General features: G+C 42.9%; 1 protein-coding gene and 1 long non-coding RNA gene across 2 annotated transcripts; one reads left to right on the top strand and one right to left on the bottom strand.

Annotated features, from left to right (window-relative positions):
- Positions 1-13,033: 13,033 nt before the first annotated feature.
- On the bottom strand, positions 13,034-14,592 carry LOC143875719 (uncharacterized). Its single transcript, XR_013250179.1, has 2 exons — positions 14,249-14,592; positions 13,034-13,482 (listed from the first exon to the last, which is right to left on the bottom strand). It is a non-coding gene; the product is annotated as an uncharacterized LOC143875719 (long non-coding RNA).
- Positions 14,593-20,414: 5,822 nt separating this feature from the next.
- On the top strand, positions 20,415-21,543 carry LOC143875932 (uncharacterized). Its single transcript, XM_077377514.1, has 2 exons — positions 20,415-20,702; positions 21,502-21,543. Exons 1-2 carry the CDS (start codon positions 20,415-20,417, stop codon positions 21,541-21,543), a joined length of 330 nt encoding a protein of 109 aa, XP_077233629.1.
- Positions 21,544-22,184: the final 641 nt, after the last annotated feature.

The following is a 22,184-nucleotide window of genomic DNA, read 5'->3' as shown; positions in this document are numbered from 1 at the left end:
CAAACTTCAATCCTTTGGTGGGTCTGAGTTTAACTCTTGGAAGCGAAAGACTCAATTCAGTCTAAAATACATGAACTGTTTTTACACTGTTTTGAGTACCTTTGCTGAGACGGATGAAGACGTTGATGAATCTCAATGGCTTAGGGATGATGATTTCTGCAAAGACTACTTGTTGAATTGTCTTTCAGATCGTCTTGCAGAAACCTATAGTAAATTTAACACTGCTAAAGCAATATGGGACAACTTAGATGCTCAATTCAAGAAGGAGGAGGAATTGTCCAAGACCCATCTTGTGGACAAATTCATGGATTTCAAGTTTCAAGAAGACAAGGAAATCACTCCTCAAGTTACTGATCTAGAGAATCTGAGATCTAAGTTGAATAATGAAAAAATAGTTGTCTGTGATTCATTTCTTGTGGGTGCAATTATATACAAGTTACCATTTGCATGGCACTCTTTCAAAACCGAGATGTATCGGAAAAATGTGCAAGTGGGACTGGATGATCTCAAACGATTCATTCGAATCGAAGATGAGAATCGAGCTAGGAATAACTTAGAGATGGTTAGACAGCAACAATCTGCTGCTAACGCGGTAATATATCCCAAGAAATTTCCTCGGAAATCCAAGTCACCTAAAAGTGAACATCCCAAGTTGGAGGCCAAAAAGACTATCTTTCAGAAAAAGAAGGGCAAGTGCCACAACTGTGGGAAATAGGGTCACTTTGCTGCAGAGTGTAAACAACCAAAGAAGGCTAAATCTGACACACCACAAAAGGAAGCTCATATGATGGTGGGCAGTGCTGCGCCTAAGAATTTTATTGTCATGTTAGGCAATGGTAAGGCCAGTACTTCTTCAGACTGGTGGTTAGATACAGGAGCCACCTGCCATGTTTGCAACTCGAAGAAACTACTTACGGATGCTGTTGGCGTGAGAGAGACCGTTACAGTGGCTAGTAGAGCTGAGGCAAAGGTGACTCACACTGGAACTGCGAACCTGGTCCTTTCTTCAGGTAAAATACTAACTTTAAAAAATGTTAAAAGTAGTTCCTGCTATTCAAAAGAATTTAATTTCTATTAGTCTTTTAGACAATGCTGGCATGTGTTCATCTTTTTTGGGTGGAAGAGTAACTTTAACTGTTAACTTTTATTATTTTGGCTGTGCTTTCTTAATCGATGGTATGTATAGACTGAGTTTAGCAAATGAAACCGTTAGTCAGGTTAGTTCCACTTTGATTGATCCTAAGTTGTTACACACTAGATTGGGACATGTGAACTATAGAAAACTGGTCAAACTTGCTAAAACTTATAATATACCTTTAGATACATCGATTAGATTTGACAGATGTGAAGTGTGTGCACAAACCAAGATCACTAGAAAACCTTTTCGTTCGGTTTCTAGGAGCACACAACTTCTTGAGTTAATACATTCTGACCTCTGTGATTTTAAAAGTTTCACTACTCGAGGTGGTCGGAAGTATTTAATCACTTTTATAGATGATTTTTTTAGATATTGTCATATTTATCTCCTAAAATCGAAAGATGAAGCTTTTGATAAATTTAAAATTTTCAAGAATCGTGTTGAAAATCAATTGAACTTGAAAATTAAGCGATTTAGGAGTGATCGAGGAGGAGAATACACTTTGACAGAGTTCAAGGAATTATGTGTCTCTCAGGGCATAATACTTGAAACTACTGCTCCTTACTCACCTCAATCTAATGGCATAGCTGAACGTAAGAACCGGACGTTAACTGAAATGTTAAACTCTATGTTATTGACAGCTGGCATGCCTACTAGCTATTGGGGAGAAGCAGTTTTAACTGCAAATCACATCCTGAACAGAGTACACCACTCTAAGTTGACCACTACTCCTTATGAGTTATGGCATAAACATCCTTGTAGATATGACACTCTTAAGACTTGGGGCTGTATTGCTTATGTGAGGATACAAGACCCTAGGAGACCTAAGGTAAGACCTAGAACAAACACTTGTGTTTATCTAGGTGGTGTAGAAGATCGTGCTGCTGATCGGTTTTTGGATCTATCTACCAATTTGGTTATAGAATCTAGAGATGCAGTATTCTTTGAGAATAAATTTCTCAGAGATCATGGTTTGAACCTACCTGGCGATACTGAAATGGTTACAGAATCGCATGTAGAGTTTGAACAGAATACTTCTGACACCTGTCCTACACTGATTTCTACATCAGAACCTTTAAGAGTTTCTACAAGAGATAGAGTACCCAAGAACTTTGGTGAGGACTTTGTGACCTACCATGTAGAGAATGATCCATCAACCTATAAGGAAGCGATGAGATCTAGGGACTCTTTGTTGTGGGCAGAAGCCATTGATGATGAAATGAGCTCTCTGCTACAAAATCAAACTTGGCAGCTAGTCGATTTGCCAAAAGGGGCTAAGACTGTGGGCTGTAAGTGGATTTTGAAGAAGAAACTTAATCCTGACGGATCCATAGCTCGGTATAAAGCACGTTTAGTAGCTAAGGGCTATACTCAAGTCAGTGGGATAGATTACTTTGATGTTTACTCACCGGTCTGTCATTTGGCAACGATAAGAATTCTTCTTGCTTTGGCTTCTATTGAGAAGTATGTTGTGCATCAAATGGATGTAAAAATGGCTTTCCTTAATGTAGACCTCACAGAGGAAATCTACATGAACCAACCTGAAGGGTTTGTCATGGAAGGTTTCGAGAACAGAGTTTGTAAGTTACACAAATCTTTGTATGGTCTTAAACAAGCACCTAAATTGTGGCATCAAAAATTTGACAAGGTAGTAAAGAGCTTTGGTTTTCAGACCAGTTACTCAGATAAATGCCTTTACTATCGTTCTGTGTCGAATAAGGTTGCGATTATTTGTTTGTATGTAGACGATATGTTGATTCTTGGTTCCGATCTCTCTGTAGTGAGTGACGTGAAAACCACTTTAGCTCAAGAATTCGACATGAAAGATCTTGGTGTGGTTGACATCATTCTTGGTATGAAAGTAAGTTTTGAAAGGCAAGGGATTACTCTTAGCCAAGCCCATTATATTGAAAAACTACTTTCTACATGGGGATACAGTGCGTGTAAACCAATTGAGACACCATTTGATTATACCAAGAAGCTGATCTCTAATGAAGGAGACAATGTGAATCAGTTAGATTATTCTAAACTGATTGGTAGTCTCATGTATGCTATGAGTTGCACTAGACCAGACATAGCCTTTACAGTTGGCATGCTGAGTCGTTTCACTAGTAATCCTGGCCATGAGCACTGGGATGCCCTTCTGAGGCTGATGAGATACCTTAAGGGTACTCAAGGATATGCTCTATGTTATAATGGCCATCCTCCTATCCTGGAAGGGTATTCTGATGCATCATGGGGCTCAGAATTAGGAGATAGTAAATCTACCAGTGGTTATGTTTTTACACTGGGTGGAGCTGCTGTTGCGTGAAAGTCAAAGAGACAGACTTGTATTGCTCTGTCATCTATGGAATCGAAACTTTATGCTTTAGCTTCTACAGGAGATGAAGCAGAGTGGATAAGAGATCTGATCCTGGACATTTCATTGACCCATTTAAAGATTAACTCTTTAAGTTTGTTCTGTGATAATCAAGCTACAATTACGATTGTGAAAAACTCACTCTTTAATGGTAAGAGGAGACATGTCAGGCTGAAACATGTCATGCTGAATTATCTTCTAGAACAAGGTATTATCACTTTGGTTGATGTGCGATCGAAGGATAATATGGCCGATGCTCTTACGAAGGAACTGAACAAAGATCAAATATTCAAAACTGTGGGGGAGATGGGGTTAAAGACTGTGTAGACGTGTCTTAACCTACATTCCTATTATTTTGAATTTTTTCGAATCTCCCTATCTTGGCCAAGATAAGCACTTGATATGTTTCAATGATGTTTACAGTTATCTTTATGTCATTCCACATTTGATGACATGTCCTTCTTGGGAAATGTTGTTTCATTCCAAACTTGATGATACAACTTAACTCAATTTGGATATGATGCCTGTAACATTCCAAATGGAAACATGGAATGGTTCTTTGTAAAAGAAACTATTTAGGTCTTGTTCTTGATTGAAACTTGACATTGATGCTTATTGATATTAATATTTATTTTTCAGCCATTATGAAATTGTACTAAGTTCTTCTGGTAGAACTAGATACTTTTAGTAAAATACACAAATGATTGGATTCATTTTTTAATGAAATTCATATTTAATAATTTACAGGAATTGGCGAAAATGGAGGAGATTGCCTCAATTTGGATCTTGATGAGGATGACTTACTTGATGAGTGAATCCTTATAGCGCAGTGGGAACTATTATTTCTTTTCCGTTGATTAAATAGTTCACCTACATATGAAACTGCTTATGTTTGAGTTTAGATTATTTCTAAAACTTTTGGTTATTCTTTAAAGTATTTTGTTTTCAATTGGATTACAAATCTTTATTGATATGGTGATATGGGTGCTTCAATAATTTTGTTTGGACATCACATTATCTATCTATTGGATTGTGCTATATGTAGAACATAGGAGGAGATTGTTGGGTATATATAATATAACCCATGTATGTTCTAATATAAGCCCAATAGGTAATGGACCAGGTGTAGTGGGCCCATTTGGGCTAGAGCCCATTAACCTCTCATAACCCTAGTGTATCTCTATATATAGGGGCTGGAGGCAACAAACTTGGTATTCCAAATTAGATACCTTGGGTGTAATGCTTTAAGCATCCTTGCTTAAACCCTAATACACTAACAGTCATTACTTTAAACTATATCATAATCAATTACAAGAAGAACCTATAGAGCTCAAGGACGAAGCTAATCATACAATTCTAAACTCTCCTTATATACCCTCGCCCTTGCCAGTCTATCGGGCTTCTGTGTTTGCCGACCTTCCTAACATGGTGGAAAGAAATAGATGAGGACGCCACTCGGTCCTGTGTTTCATCAAACCATTGGGCAAATCTCCAAGGGAATGTGTGACTCGCCACTCGGTCCTGTATTTCATTTCCTATTGTATGGTACAAGAATACTAACAGGTTTGCAACTCATCATGTGAAACCCATGGAGATATTTGTACTATATTTCTTGAGCTACCTTAATCGAGCTCTTTCTATCCAAGGGGAAAACTACAGCATCTTTCATACCTAGCTATATTTCTTGAGCTTCTATCATACCTTAATTGAGTTCTTTCTACAAGGAGTAAACTTCAACATCCTTCATCCCTAGAGTCGTTAAAGGGGAACAAAATAAGGTGCCTACACATGGACAATATCTATTGCTTTCCATGAGAAACCTCCAAAGGTTGTTACGGATGGGAAGCTTATGATGAATGAATTACGAGATGAAACTTATACCTTTTGGAGTCGACCAAAAGAACTTCCAAATGGATGATGTGCTTAAGGGGAAAACTGAAGCAGAAATTGTTGTCTACTTTCCTTCCCCCATCCCATTCGTATTCATACTTTTCTCCTCATGATTTGTGAACTAATGTAGTGCCTAATTCTTTTTTGGGAAAACTGCTAAAAACCCCCTAGATAATATGAACGTATCTACAAGAATCCCCTCTAACATCTCTCATTTGACAGCCTAAAAATCTCGCTTACGAAGGCAACATCTCTTGCAAGATTTTATGTGGTGTAAGCACGATAGTCCATTATTTTTCAAAATGTATTGTACATGTCACACTGTGGGATGATGCGAACCGTCCATTTGATGGGCCCACCGTAGTATGATCCAACCATTCATTTGATGGGCACACTGTTCTATGATCCAACCATCCATTTGATGGGCAACGATGTAAATAGGATGTGGCCCAAAAATCATTTCCATAAGATAATCCCAACCCTCTGATCCATTGAGGAACTGCATATTATGGAAACTACTATAGATCTGGTGGTTGGGATCATCCTATGGAAGTGATTTTTGGGCCACAATCTATTTAAGTTGTGGCTCATCAAATGGATGGTTTGGATCATACAATGGTGTTCCCATCAAATGGACGGTTAGATCTTACTATGGTGTGCCCATCAAATGGACGGTTTGATCATCCAAGGGTAAGTGGTACGTAACTTTTTTTTTTTTTTTGAATAAGAATGGTCTGTTCGAGCTTACACCATGTCACCATCTTGCCTTTACAAGTAGCTTAAATCTTTTATATTGGGAATTTGCCGTCGTGAAGTGCGCGTGAGGAGGCATGTTTGCATGTTGTTATGTGAAAGATGGCAGAGGCAATGTCGCTATTATGTGAAAGATAGCTAAGGCAATTTTACTTTTACAGGCTACCTAGTTTATTTATTGATTTTTCTTGTCTTTTTTTCTTCTCATAGAATTTTTTTTTTTTTTTTTTTTTTTGGGATGTTGGCTGAACTAGGGCTGCCATTATTATTATATATTGTAAGAGAATGAACGGCTGAATTTTGATGATTGAACGAACTGTACTCCGTGAAGAGAATTTGCTCTCACTTCTACCCATTGGAGTTTCTCTCCAAAACGTGAGTCGGCTATCGAGCCTCAAGATTGCTCTTGGCATTTCCATTGTTTGATTTTCTTCTTTCTTGATTGTCCATGGTTACGACATTAGAAGATATTTTGCATAGAGAAGGAAGGGGTTCTTGCACTATTTTTTATTGAATGATGATATAGGTGATTTCAGGAAACAAGCAACTGATGAAACTAAAAACTTGGAGAAAAGAACAGGCCGGATGTTGGGATGCCGGGCGGGCGATCGATGTGGTTGCCTGCCAGAAAGAAAAACAACCTGGTTTTATGATCAAGGCAAAAGGATCGGTGGCTCTGATACCATATTCGTTTAGAGAAATCCGCTAATCTTGGATGATTTTACTAATCAATGACATGTGCTTAAATAAGCACTTACAGATAAACATAAGAAGATAAGGATAAGATTAAGAGAATCCTAATCCTAACCATTTGCCAAATCTATCTTTACTACCTCTCTCTCACTCTTATCTAGATCTAACGTCTGATATTCTCTAATGAGACCTTCACTAAGTATCTAATTAGCAACAACATATTCTTCATTTAAACAAACAAAGCAAAACATGAAACTTCAAGTGTAATTTACTCACAACTGTAAGCTTTCAAAGATACCCACAAAAAAAAAGAGTTGAGATATGTTTGGAAATTTTGCGGAGAGCTATTTCCCGGCTTGCCTTTGCAGAAGAGAGCAGCCACCTCAGATGGATGAGTTAAATGAATAAGACAAAATCTACTAAAAAGTGAGTATGTGTGGCTGCTTTCTCCTAAAAAAGTGGCCCGGGAAATGGCTTTCCATGGAATTGTCTAGGCAGATCCCAATTATTTTCATGTCTGGTTGCTGGGTTTTTTTTGTTCCCAGGATTTATGTGGGTAAAGGTTTAGTGGTCACATCAGCTTTTTCTTGCTGACATCAGCAAAATCTTGTCTTGAAAAGGGTGTTCTCTCTTTCTCTCTCCACCATCTCTCTCCACTCATCATAATATCTTTCTCTAATTAATGCTTGTCCCCTCTTTTGTCTCCTACAATACCCACATAAATCCCAGGAAAAAAAAAAACCCTGGCATCCAAACAGAGCGGTCAGGAATTAGGATAGTATTTTGTAGCTCTCTTTCGTGATTTTCATCATGAATTCCTTGATAACTTAGCATAACATGATGAGGAATTAGGATAGTATTTTTGTAGCTCTATTTCGTGATTTTCATCATGAATTCCTTGATAACTTAGCATAACATGATGAGGAATTAGGATAGTATTTTTGTAGCTCTATTTCGTGATTTTCATCATGAATTCCATGATAACTTAGCATAACATGATACACATGCCTGCTTTAGGTACGAGTAGACCTGGAAAACGGGTGTGTCAGGCCGGGTCAACCCGCGGGTGATGCGGGTGTGGGTCCACGGGTCGGGTGAGGAAATGACCCGCATTTTTGCGGGTCAGAATTTAGGTGACCCGCGCGGCCCTCGGGTGGGCTTGGTCAACCCGCGGGTCACCCGCAAATAAGAGATTGTAATAATTCTCCTGATTCGATCGCATCTGTTTTTTCCGTAATTGTCATAACTTTCTATATTTTATTGGTATTTTTTTCGTAATTTTACAACTTTATAGCCATTTCTAGGTAATTTTTCATTTAAAACATTTTCACTTTATAACTTTAGCTATTTTACTTTTTTTGTGTAATGATTACTTTTTTTTGTTTGCCAGCAACATTTGTGCGCATCTTTGCACCACGATGGCCACATCCCGAGAAGTTGCCATAGGAGAAATTTGGTAGCAAATTCTTATAAAATAAAAAATAGAAGGAAATGTTATCAACACTACTGTTTCTTATGAGCGCACTCTCACTTTATTAAAAGTATGGTATGGCCCACACCATAGGATGATCCAAACCGTCCATTATATGGGCCATAGCCTAAATAGGTTATGCTCCAAAAATCATTTCCATAGGATGATCCTAACCCTCCAATCTGAATGTTAGAGGGTTGATCCTAACCCTCTATAGATCGGAGGGTTATAATCAACCAATGGAAATAATTTTGGGGCATAACCTATTTAGGCTATGGCCCATCTAATGGACGGTTTGGATAATCCTATGGTGCGGGCCATACCGTACTTTTTATAAAGTGAGGAGTTCCCTCATAAAAAACAGTAGTGCTGCTGTGCTGATAACATTCTCAAAAAAAAAAAAAAAATTTAAAATACGGTAAAAATGCGGGTGCCCGCGGGTTGACCCGACCCGACCCGTGTTTTTGCGGGTTGGGTCACCCGCGGGTTAGTTTTGACGGGTCACTAAAACTTAGACCCATGCCCGCAAATTTGCGGGTGGGTCGGGTCGACCCGCGGGCACGGGTCGCTTTTGCCAGGTCTAGGTACGACGTAAGTGGATGGACTATATTCTCTGAGGACATTAGTAATGTTGAAATTTGGGTATTTAGCAACATAGGTCATCCTAAGACTTTATAACCTAAAAAAAGAAAATAAAAACTCGTAATCATGTATCAGTTGAGAATGTTAAGAAAATCGGAAACAGAGAAGTAGCAGAAACCACGAGCAGATGAAGGAAAATAATTATATATAGATAATGTTAACTAAAATCATGAAGGAAGATTCTAAGGAGTAGTTGCAGTTATGATTTTTCCATCTCCTTTAGTCTATTTAGAAAACAACTCATCTATCAAGGAAAAAAAGGAATCACTAAGTTTGGATAACTAAGAAAAAAATGTCATAGTGCATGATTGGGTATGCCCGTTTTTTTTTTCTTGAAAAAAATATTCCATGATGCAAATTGAATGTCAGAGCCTTTTCGCAACCCATTTTTATGTACCAAATTTTTTAAGATTAAAAGTTTTTCACCGGAACAGCACGAATAAAGTCCAACAAAATCTTTAGTAGGCTAAAACCCGTCTCAGTACGAAGAAAAAATCAATACTTTTTCACAATTTAATATAATTGTGGGATTGTGTTTCCCCTGGACCTGTGGTTGATGTTTAATTTCGGCAACTTTTTAAAGCCTATCGTATTGTATAATGTTGGCAAGCGAAAACATAGAAAATACCGAGATTTTAGCTAAGACTTTAGCAGTAGCGCGAGCGATAATTTTTTGCCGTCTACTCTCTCTCTCTCTCTCTCTCTCTCTGGACGTTAGGCTGACACGTAAGATTTAGACGAAGGTGAGGCTGACACGCTAGCATGAATGAACTGTACGGACCACATTATAGGTTGATCCAAACCGTCCATGTGATGGAACACAGCATAAATAGGTTGTGCCCAAAAATCATTTCCATAGGCTGATCCTAGCCCTCTAATCTATATATGTGTAATTCTCATTGAATTGTTAAATAATTTAAAAAATCCTTTCCTTTGCTCTTCTCCTATATATATATATAGGTGCAACCCGACCCAACCCGATTTCCAACCCGGCTGTGTTCAACCTGACCCAACCCGATTTGCAATTTCCTCAACCCGATTTCCAATTTGGGTTGGGTTGGGTTGACCCAATTTGATATGGTACCAATTGTTGACCGCCTTAACTAGAGCAGGGTTGTTTTGGATTTTGAGAAGCAATAGTGAGCCACCAATAATCAGTTTTTAACTCACAACAGGTTCTCAAAATCCAAAACAATTAGGGACTAACAATTAACAAAGGGAAATGTTATCCGCACTACTATATTTTGATGATCACACTCCTCACTTTATTAAAGTACGGTATGGCCCGCATCATAGGATTATCCAAACCGTCCATGGTGGACTATGGAAACTATTTCAATGTTGAAAAAGAAAAACACATATACAGAACTTCTTCAGATGGAACCCAAATTCGGGTTTCGGGTCGGGTCAGGTTGCCTGACAGCCCAACCCTACCCAACCCGATTTTCAATTCGGGTTGATTTTTCCCAACCCAACCCAACCCGATTTGCGAAAAAACTTATTCCGACCTAAACCAAATTCGGGTTGAACCCGACCCGCGTGGGAACATCCACGTAAGAACGATGGTTTCAAATTATATATAGTGCTAATGTCCTCACTACCATATTTTATAATGGCACAACTGACCATATTTTGTAATTCTGAAAGAATTTTCAAATAATTAAAAATTCCTTGCATTTTCTCTCCTTCTGCCACGATGGACGGGCCGACATAGAAGTGTACGGACCAAATCATAGGTTGATCCAAACCGTCCATGTCATGGAACACAACATCAATAGGCTGTGCCCCAAAAATCATTTCCATTGGCTGATCCTAGCCCTCCAATCTATAGAGGTCTCCATAATATGTTGCTCCTCTTAAATTTGATGGTTAAGATTACCCATTAGATTTTTTTATTTAAAAAACATAAAGGAGGGGGGTAGGATTGAAATTATGTGGCTCTAATGGGTGCCTTTGTTAAAAAGCATTTAGGAGGGGTAGGATTGAAAATATGTGGGTTGAATGGGTGTCTTTGTTTAAAAAAGTCAAAAAAAGAATTTTCCAAAAATTCAAAAAATCAGTCCCTCAAATAATTAAAAAAAATCCTTGCCTTTTCTCTCCTGCTGCCACGATGCACAGGCCGACATAGAAGTGTACAGACCAAATCATAGGTTGTTCCAAACCGTCCATGTGATGGAACACAACATCAATAGGCTGTGCCCAAAAAATCATTTCCATAGGCTGATCCTAGCTCTCCAATGTATAGAGGTTTCCATCATATGTTGCTCTTCTTAAATCTGAAAGAATTTTCAAATAATTTAAAAAATCGTTGCCTTTTCTCTCCTCCTAAATATGATGGCTAAAATCACCCTATATATATTTTTGCCTGACCCGATTTCCAATTCGGGGTGATTTTTCCCAACTCAATCCGATTTGCGAAAAAGCTTAACCCGGACCAACCCAAATTCGGGTTGAACCCATCGGGTTGGGGTTGAACCCGACCCGCGTGGGAACATCCAAGTAACAACGATGGTTTCAAATTATATAGCTGATGGTTAAGATGACCCTATAGGTTTTTTTACCCGACCTGATTTCCAATTTGGGTTGATTTTTTCCACCCCAACCCAACCCGATTTGCGAAAAAGCTTAACCCGTCCCAACCCAAATTCGGGTTGAACCCGAGCCGCGAGTGTTAATGTCCTCACTACCATATTTTATAATGGCACTGGTAACCGTATTTTGATGATCGCACTCCTCACTTTACTAAAATATACGGTATGGCCCGTACCATAGGATGATCCAAACCATCCATTAGATGGGCCACTGCCTACAGAGGTTGTGCCCCAAAAACAATTTTCATAGGTTGATACGAACCCTCCGATCTACAGAGGGTTATAGGTTGATCCAAACCGTCCATGGGATGGAACACAACATCAATCGGTTGTGCCACGTTAAATGATTTCCATAGGTTGATCAACCCGTCAGGTGCCCGGAATTCGTCAATATTTTGCAAGTGTCCTGCATGAGTAATACAAAGTACCTTTGTCGTCATTGTCATATCTCTTGACCTCTTGTAGATTACGATTTTACCCTTCTCATAGAAATAGATTTAGATATCAACAAAGGGGTTAATGGTAAAAGACTAATGCTGACGTGTAAATCCCTAATAAAAAGGAGCCAAATTTCTTTTTCCTCGTGCTGCCACCTCAGCAGCTAATAGTGAAACCCCATCCAGCTATATTATAATAGAATAATAGATGAGAGAGAGAGAGAGGGAGAGAGAGAGATTTCAAAGGATTTAACTTTGCTTAGTGATGGAGAGATTTTACGGATTTCTAAGGGTAATAATGGGTAAAAGAAAAAATAAAAAGCTATTTAAGGCTCAAAATTGTATGACTGGTAATTATGAAAATTTTGAGGGGATTCTGGTAGATATGTTTTAATCTAGGGGGGTTTTTAGTAGTTTTCCTTCTTCTTTTTTTTCGTCAATGAAAGTTGAGTCTGAAATATCTTCTGATACGAATATTTTATTAAAGGATTAAGTTCTTAAGTAACATAAAAAGTAAAGTATGAGAGCAATCTGAAAGTACTTATTTTCTGTTATTATATAGCAGAGAAAATTCCATTGGTCTAATTAGGGACTACCCCATATGCATCTTAGATTGATTTGTGGCCATCGATGATTTGTAGTAAGCCAGAATCTCATGTAAGTGTACAGTTCTGGAATAGAGATGGGAACAATGAGTAAAAATGATGGGTTTGAGGGGTGGAATCTATGGCCTTTAGTTCGAATCCTTATTGCTATTGTTACCGCTTGGAAATTGCCTTTGTATTAGTTGAATGCCAAGAATGTGATGAAAGTTCCATTTCCAAGTCAAAAACATGGTTTTAAATTTCGACCGAAACCGGAATTTACCGAAATTTCATTTTTCGCCATTTACCGAATTTCGGTTCGGAATTTCAGTCCGAAATTTTGAAATTTGGGTCCGGAATTTCGAACCAAATTACGAAATTTCGGTTTTCGGTCGGGTCCGAAACGGTTACCGAAACCGAAATTTTAAACCATGGCCAAAAAGAGACATTCAGATATACTTCCAATACAAAGGACTTGAAGAAGAACTCAAAAGCTAAGCAAACATTCATTAAAAAAGTTATACTTACTCTACAGAGGAGAACATAAAATACTCAAAATCCAAGCACTAGATGCAATGTTATTCGTAGAAAGAAAAATCATTTTTGAGTACGAGGAAGAAGAGCTTTTTTTGGGTCCAATGGATTGTATCTACACAGTCCGACCGAGACACGTTTGACGTTGCACTCTGTAATTAACATGGTGTTTAGCCATAGATATATCAAGACAACATTATCAGATCAGTAGGAATTAACGGCAGAGATGAGCAGGAGTGGCCCATGCAACCATCTTCCAATAGGATCGTCTCCTAGGCTTCGCCGGCGGTACTCTCCCAATCTCCGTCTCCGTCCTCTGCAACATCTCCCACATCACGTGCACGTCATCATACTCACATGTCCTCACTTCATGCCTCAGCTTCAACAATCCTGTGCATTTTTTAATACACATTAAAATCAATTACTTTATCATATAAAAAAAAAAACTCAATTTCAAGCCGACTCAACTCGACTCGACTCGAACAAAATTCGAGCACTTTAGTTTGAGTGTTCCAGCTTAGGTTGATTCTTCATCTTTTTTACTGAGTTGGTTGTGAGTCAAACCAGTTTCAATAGCGAGTTGACCCAATTCGGACAACTAGAGTACTATGTTTTTTCCATCTCCATGTTGAAATTTAAGTGTACAAGGGCATGAGAAGTTTGACGAAGGGCCCACCCACATGATGTCAATTGACCCAATCCAGATCCTTCATCTCGGAGTATCTAAATCGCTCCAATCGAACATTTCTAGCCGTTCAATCATAGATCTTTGAATGCGGAAGATTAGCCATCTCATAGTACTTGATTTGAGTTTGTTTGGTTTTATCACTTTCTTAAGAAAGAATGGGAACCTGAACGTTTTCGGATCGGAGGGCTGGGATTCTATGATCGGTAAGATGTTTGGACCGTGGCTCATCTACGGACTCGATTAATGGGTCTAATTCATTCAAATTAGTCGCCTTATAAATTTTAATTTTGATAATGGCACACTCCTTGATACGATTGCCTGCAAATGGTGGAACGCCAAACGATCCAAGCCATCAGATACATTACCATATATGATCTAACGGCTCAGATCACGTTAGCAAAAAAAAAAATCCCACCTACCGGAACAACAAAAAGACCAAAAATCTAAGATCAAGTGGGACCCACTTACCGCTTTTCCGAATCCCGAGACGCACCGCCACATTAATCCAGACCTTTCTGACCGGAAAAATCACCTTCTCCCACCAATCCATCACACAAATTCTTCCTCTTTTCCCTCTTTCCAGATGGAAAACCTCCAATCAGAAAAGAAAAAACGAAAAATCGGGAGGGGGGGGGGGGGGTGTGGCGATATCAATCTCTCGGGAAGCAGAAATAGTTGCAGAAGAAAACCCTTTTTTTCTTTCTCTCTCTTCAAACCCTCTCCCAACAATCCTCTCTTCTCTCTTATAAACACGCCTCTCTCTCTCTCTATGAAGAAGAACTGACACGTGTCGGTCATACCCGTTTGTGGCCTTGTCCGGATCCATAGCCGTAACGGGCGTTGTCTGTGACTAAGACTAAACGCGTAGAACATTTTGGACCCTACACGTGGCGAAGTTTTGTGGCTTTTTTCATTTCTGACAGATCGTACGGTGCTAGATATTTTCTTATAGATGGGTGGCTGATATTCGTCTGGCTGCTCCATGATGATGGCACGTAAGCAAATTCGCTTTCATGGTGTAATGATGAGAGGGGGACATAAACTTTTTTGTGCATGTGGTCGAATGCCACGTGTCTAAATATGTATGGTTTGAAGTGTATTAAAGTTTGTCTAACCAGGAGCGTCGTATAATTAATAGAGGTACGTATCACGTGCTTGCTAACGTCACTTACTGCTATTTTTGGCTTTAAGAATTCAAAGCCAGCGACCATATTTTCATCCCCATTCTGTTTTTATTCTTCCACCCACCCACCCACCTTAATAGTGATGCAACTCGGGCCGGGTTGGGACCGGTTGAGACCAATCCTAGCCCAATCCGAGATAGCATTCCCTCGACCTTAACCCGGCCCAACTCGACCATCGGGTCAAGGATGGACAACCCTAACCCACCCCGCCTATAAGTCTATCAGCAAACCCAATTAATAGGTCGAAGGTACTTTAAAAGGGTGGAAATATCATTATTGGGGATTGCACTCTAGTCGCATGGATGCCGTATCTGGCTTACAAGAACGTCTATAGAGGCCGCATAGAGCAATTTCCTTCTAGAAGATGTCTTTTGGAGGGATTAAACATTCTCAAAACCGAAGGAACCTACTATGGGTTGGGTTTTTGGGCTACTATTTGCTCACTTGATCTGGGCTTGGGCTTGGGCTTATTTTCCAGGCCCAGAGTTAAAATAATTTACTTGGGCTAGGATTTATTTGATTACAACTCCAAAAGTAGTCCCATATCGATAAAGTGGATTGGATGGGGATAGGTTATAAGGGAATGGGCACCCTCCCTCTATTGGCTAGCTTTTAGGGGTGAGTTCTACCCGGGCTCTTGCCACTCCTGCTCCAAAAGGCTACTGATTTTTCCACCATCATGTTTTTTATAATGAGACATGATGGGGTGTGAAAACACCAGCCTCTCACAGGCTGCCACCTGTCCCAGAGTAGGTGAGACTCAGCCTCTCACAGGCTGCCACCTGTCCCAGAGTAGGTGAGACTCAGCCTCTCACAGGCTGCCACCTGTCCCAGAGTAGGTGAGTCTCAGCCTCTCACAGGCTGCCACCTGTTCAGAGTAGGTGAGATCCAGCCTCTCACAGGCCGCCACCTGTCCTGGACACCTGTCCAGGACACCTCAACAGATTTTCCCTATAAATAGGGGACTAAAGCTCAGACTGATGGGTAATGCGAAAATCCCTTCTCTCCCTAAACTCTTAAGACATCTCCCCTTCACTCCTGCTCATACTGACTTGAGTGTCGAAGGGCCTGTCCGGAGTAAAACCCGGTCTGGTCTTCTGACCTCGCTTGCCTTGTGCAGGACTAAGCACTCACCGCAGGACTCATACTCAACCTCCCTCGTCGCTCGCTCTCAGCTCTTACGCCACTGCTGTACCTGTTACCGATTTTTGGTCTAACAGATTGGCGCCATCCGTGGGACCAAGAACTAAAAGCTGTTCTTACATCTCACTTACAAAATGGCAGGGCGCAAGAGTGCGCGATTAGCTTCTGCGCAGAACGACCAAGCCGCGCTACCTCGCAGGACCCGGAGTGGTCGAATCGCCTCGATGGTAGTGGCAGCTTCTGCCGACCAAAGCCTTTCTCGCTCGGAGCATCACAATCCCGTGCCCACCTCGGAGCAAGTCCAAGCCCTCTTCCAGCAGATGACGGCCCTTGTTGGTCAGTACCAACAACTACTTCAAGCACCCCCTCCACCTCCTCCAGAGGCCCCGCGATCTGCCCAAGGAGTCCACAGGGGAGAGTCATCACGTCACGGGGAGGGCAGAACTCATCACTCCGCTAGACAAGTTTATCGCCCCATAGTGAGGCACGCCCAGACAGAACCTCATCACCGCGAAAGATCGCGGTCTCGCTCCACGCAGAGGCGCCGGCCTCACGAAGATCGTTTGCCACCGGCAAAATCTCGACCTCGTCGTAGGAGTCCGGAAAGTCAGTCCGGTTCTGCGGCAAGCCCATTTGTGGGAAGAATCAGGTCCCCAGACCGCAGAACGGATCCGCTGCTACAGAGAATGGAGGAGATGAACCACCGGATAGAGGAATTGGCGAAGGATCAGAGCCGGCCCGCCTCTAGAGCGTTCTCAAGCAGAACGCCATTCACTAAGGATGTCCTGAGTGCTCCAGCACCCAGAGGATTTAAGATGCCTGTCGTCCCTCAGTACGACGGCACTACCGATCCCGTGGATCATCTGGAAACATTTAGAACAATGATGCTCCTCCACGGCGCCTCCGACGGCTTCATCTGCAGAGCCTTCCCAACGACGCTCACTGGCGCGGCAAGAGACTGGTACTCCAGGATCAAACCAAACTCCATCAACAATTTCGACGATTTTGGAGAGGACCTCGTCCGCCACTTCATGAGCAGCCGCAGGCCAAAGAAAACAACAGCTTCCCTGATGGCCTTGCGACAGGAAGACAATGAGCCCCTGAAGGTGTTCGTCCGCCGCTTCAACAGGGAGGCACTACAGGTGCCCAATTTAGATCCCTCAGCGGCTATGAACGCACTCCTCACCGGTGCAAGATCTGATGATTTCCGTCGAGCGGTGGCTCGGCAAAATCCGCACTCACTGGCGGATCTCATGGCCGGGGCAGAAGAGTACATAACAGTGGAAGAAACACTGGCAGCTCTTAATTCAAACCGGAGGATAACCTCTGAAGAGAAGAATCTGCCTAAACAGCGTAGGGAGGATAAACCTCCCAGGAAAGAGAAGTCTCCACCCCCTCAGAGAAGAGAAGAGAACTTCACACCTCTCAATACCTCTAGAAAGCACATACTGGCAGCGATCAGTGAGGAGGAGTTTGTGAAGTGGCCGCCCAGAATGATCTCCAAAGGAAACAGAAGAGATCCTTCAAAGTACTGTCGGTTCCACAAGGACCACGGCCATGACACAGAGGATTGCTGGCAGCTCAAGGGAGAAATTGAGCAGCTGATCAGCCGGGGTTATTTGAAAAAATACATCCAGAATGACGGCCGCACCCAAGGGCGCAAAGGAAAGAGTCCCCAGGGCCGTAGCCCTCGAAGATCACCGCAGCCCCCTCCTCAGGATAAGACTTCTCAGGTCACCGACGCGCAGCCTGAGGCACCCCGATCTCAACCAAGGGGGGTTATCAATACAATCATGGGCGGACCAGCCGCCGGGGGCACCTCCTCTGCTGCTCGAAAAGCATATGCACGGCGAGTTAACGCCGTTCACACAACCAGCAAAAAGTCAAGAACGGAGAATGAGATCTCCTTCTCAGACGCAGATCTGGACAGCCTTATTTTGCCCCACGACGATGCATTGGTGTTAACCATGCTCGTTGCCAACTGGGAGGTAAAGAAAATTCTTGTGGACAACGGGAGCTCAGCGGATATTCTATACTACCATGCCTTCGAGAAAATGATGATAGGCAACGACCGTCTAAGGCCGGCGAACTCAGATTTGTTCGGCTTCTCCGGAGAGGTCGTAAAAGTGGTAGGGCAGATTGAGCTCCCCGTTCTTGTCGGAGACCCACCTCGTCAAGCATTCGCCATGGTTAACTTCCTGGTAGTGAAGGCCACCTCGGTCTATAATGCTATCTTGGGACGGCCCGGCCAGAATCTGATCCGAGCAGTCGCCTCAGCCTACCACCAAAAAATGAAATTCATAACCCCTAATGGTGTGGGGGAAGTTCGCGGAGATCAGCCTCAATCAAGGGAGTGCTATGCAATGGCACTGAAAGGAAAAAACGCAGTGGAATCACTGCCAATCGAACTGCTTGATGTAAGGGACGAACTCAGGGGTACTCAACCCGCTGAGGACCTACTCTCCATCCCACTGTGCCCGGAGGACGGTGAGAAAGTCGCTCTGATCGGTTCCTCCCTTAGTAGTAGCATTCAACATCAACTCACCGAGTTTCTCCAGGGCAATGCAGATGTCTTTGCATGGGTTCCTGCCGATATGCCCGGCATCGATCCAGAGATCAGCACTCATAGGCTTGGTGTCGATTCAACCTGCAGACCGGTGAAACAGAAAAGGAGACACTTTGCTTTTGAAAGGCGACAGGCAATAAAAGAAGAAGTGGAGAGGCTTCTGAAGGCTGACTTCATTCGCGAGATTCGATATCCGGACTGGCTAGCAAATGTAGTCCTAGTCAAGAAGACTAATGGAAAGTGGAGAACCTGCGTCGATTTTACTGATCTGAATAAGGCTTGTCCCAAGGACAGTTACCCGCTCCCGAAGATCGATCAGCTCATCGACGCCACAGCGGGTCATGAACTGTTGAGCTTCATGGACGCCTTCTCCGGATATAACCAGATCAGGATGTACGAATCGGATATACCAAAGACCTCATTCGTCACAGATCAAGGGACTTATTGCTACCGAGTCATGCCCTTCGGCCTCAAAAACGCCGGAGCTACTTATCAAAGGCTGGTGAACAGACTTTTTCAGAACCAGATCGGCCGAAATATGGAAGTGTATGTGGATGATATGCTGGTCAAAAGTCGAAGCGCACAGGACCACGTGTCTGATCTCAGAGAAACATTTCAGGTCCTCAAGAAGCACAACATGAAACTCAACCCCACCAAGTGCACCTTTGGTGTCAGTTCGGGGAAGTTCTTGGGATTCATGGTGAGTCAGCGAGGGATAGAAGCAAATCCCGAGAAGATCAGAGCTGTGGTAGAGCTTACCGCCCCAAGAACCATCAGAGAAGTTCAGCGGCTCACGGGAATGATAGCGGCGCTGGGTCGCTTCATCTCCAAATCGGCGGAGAGATGCCTGCCTTTTTTCAGTGCGGTTAAGGGCCTCAAAACTGCGCCCTGGACGGAAGAATGCCAGATTGCCTTCGACGAGCTGAAAAGGTATCTGTCCTCCCCGCCATTATTAACAAAGCCGGAGCCAGGTGAGGAATTATTTCTATATCTCTCCGTTAGCTCCACGGCACTGGCAGCTGTCCTCGTCCGCGAGGAGCACCACCAGCAAAAACCAATCTATTATGTCAGCAAGGTTCTTCACGACGCAGAAACAAGGTACCAGCGGGTCGAGAAATTGGCTTACGCGCTGGTAATGGCTGCAAGAAAATTAAGACCGTACTTTCAAGCTCATACTGTAAAGGTCTTGACTGACCAGCCGCTCCGGCAAGTACTCCATCGACCAGATATCTCCGGACGACTTGTGAAATGGGCCGTAGAGCTGAGCGAGTTCGACATCCAGTACGCTCCAAGGCCAGCCATCAAGGCCCAAGTACTGGCAGATTTCGTAGCGGAGTGCACCATCCCCCAGCAAGTCGCCGACCCTGAAACGGTACAACTCCCAGTTGCAGAGAAAGCGGTTCCTGACGAATGCATAGCAGAAACTCAGACAGAAATCTTGCAACCCCTGGCAGAGCAGGACTCCATGACCAGCACACCAACTTGGGAAGTATATGTCGACGGTTCTTCAAATAAAAACGGCTGTGGAGCAGGCCTCATCCTCACTGGGCCTGAGGAGTTCACTGCGGATTATGCTCTGAGATTCGGATTCCGTGCGTCCAACAATGAGGCAGAATATGAAGCCCTCCTTGCCGGAATGAACCTAGCAATTCAGACCGGCGCCCGGAAATTAAAAGCATACTGCGACTCACAGCTGGTAGCAAATCAGATCCAAGGGGTCTACGAAGCCCGAGATGAGCGTATGGGTAAGTATCTTGCTAAGGTTCATCAACTCTCCAGCCGGTTTGCCAGTTTCGAGGTCATCAGAATACCGCGGACAGAAAATGCCAAAGCAGATGTACTGTCGAAGCTGGCTGCTTCTGGATACACCACTCTTGGAAGCATACGTATGGAATTTCTACAAAGATCTAGCATCGAAAGGGAAGCCGCAGATATAATGCAGGTGGAGAACGAGCCGTGCTGGATGGATGAGATCATTCATTACTTACGGGACGCGAAACTTCCCGAAGATAAGAAGGAAGCCCGTAAGGTGATACAGAGAGCCGCCCGATTCTCCCTCAGCGGTGACATTTTGTATAAAAGGTCCTACACTCTCCCGTACCTGAAGTGTCTGGGACCAAGTAACGCCGCGTACGCATTGCAAGAGACTCATGAAGGAATCTGCGGAGAACATCTGGGGGGCAAAGCCCTGGCGATCAAGGTACTCCTCAGAGGATTGTATTGGCCCACCATACGACAAGACGCGCTGAATTTGGTTAAAAAGTGCGAGAGGTGCCAGAAATTCTCCCCCACCATCCACCAGCCTGCTGTGGCGATGGCCCCAATTATCAGTCCACTCCCTTTTGCAGTATGGGGGATGGACATTCTTGGTCCTTTTCCACCGGCTTCCGGAAAGCGCATATTCGTAGTAGTGGCAATCGACTACTTCACCAAGTGGGTGGAGGCAGAACCTCTAGCCCAGATCACTGAGCAGAATATACAGAATTTCTTCTGGAAGACAGTGGTCTGCAGATTTGGGATTCCCCGTGCCTTAATCACAGATAACGGCAAACAGTTCGACTGCCGGAACTTTCGGAAGTTCTGCTCTGACCTAAAGATTGAACAGAGATTCACTTCGGTTGCTCACCCCCAGACCAATGGGCAAACAGAAGTAACCAATAGGATCTTGCTTCAAGGGATAAAGAAAAGGCTGGATGAAAAGGCTGGCCGATGGGCAGATGAGCTCTACCATGTTATGTGGGCTTACCGCACCACTCCTCGCACGACGACTGGTGAATCACCATTCAACCTCTCTTTTGGAACTGAAGCCGTGATACCTGTTGATATAGGCACCCCATCTCCCAGAGTCATCAGTTTCCATGAGCAACTGAACAGCGACGGACTCCGCGCCAACCTCGACTTATTAGAAGAAATCCGGGAGGAATCTCGAATCCGGGTCGCCGCTTATAAGCAGAAGGTGTCGAATTATCACGACTCCAAAATCCGCCCCAGAGAATTCAGGACAGGGGATCTGGTCCTGAGAAAGGCAGCCGTCTCCCAGCCGACGAAAGTAGGGAAACTTTCCCCAACTTGGGAGGGACCCTATCGAGTGAAGGAAGTTATCCGGCCAGGAAGCTACAGGCTAGAGACACTGGAGGAGCACCTATTACCTCATGCATGGAACTCCAAAAACCTCAGGAAATATTATCAGTAGTCGAATTATCCGGCGTGAAAAGGTGATCTTGTAAATTTGTATATTTGTTATTATGAATAAATAATCTTCTTGCAAATTCAGTGTCATTTTTATATCTGGAAACCCAGTTCTTAAACTTGGGTACGCACTGGAAACCCAGTTCACAAAACTTGGGTACTCATTAGAAACCCAGTTCACAAAACTTGGGTACTCACTGGAAACCCAGTTCTTAAACTTGGGTACGCATTGGAAACCCAGTTCACAAAACTTGGGTACTCACTGGAAACCCAGTTCTTAAACTTGGGTACGCACTGGAAACCCAGTTCACAAAACTTGGGT

This window comes from Tasmannia lanceolata, unplaced genomic scaffold (assembly GCF_043159265.1).
Source record: "Tasmannia lanceolata isolate RefF3 unplaced genomic scaffold, GAP_Taslan_0.1 ptg000004l, whole genome shotgun sequence".
Taxonomy (NCBI): Eukaryota; Viridiplantae; Streptophyta; class Magnoliopsida; order Canellales; family Winteraceae; genus Tasmannia; species Tasmannia lanceolata.
The sequence above is the reverse complement of the archived record's forward strand: the minus strand, read 5'-3'. Positions and strand labels throughout refer to the sequence as shown.

Excerpts from the sequence above, each read along its gene's own strand:
- LOC143875932 (XM_077377514.1), top strand. The coding sequence starts at position 20,415 with ATGGGTAAGTATCTTGCTAAGGTTCATCAACTCTCCAGCCGGTTTGCC. Across the intron at positions 20,703-21,501 it reads ATAAGAAGGAAGCCCGTAAG|GCACCCCATCTCCCAGAGTC; the intron begins GTGATACAGAGA and ends CTGTTGATATAG.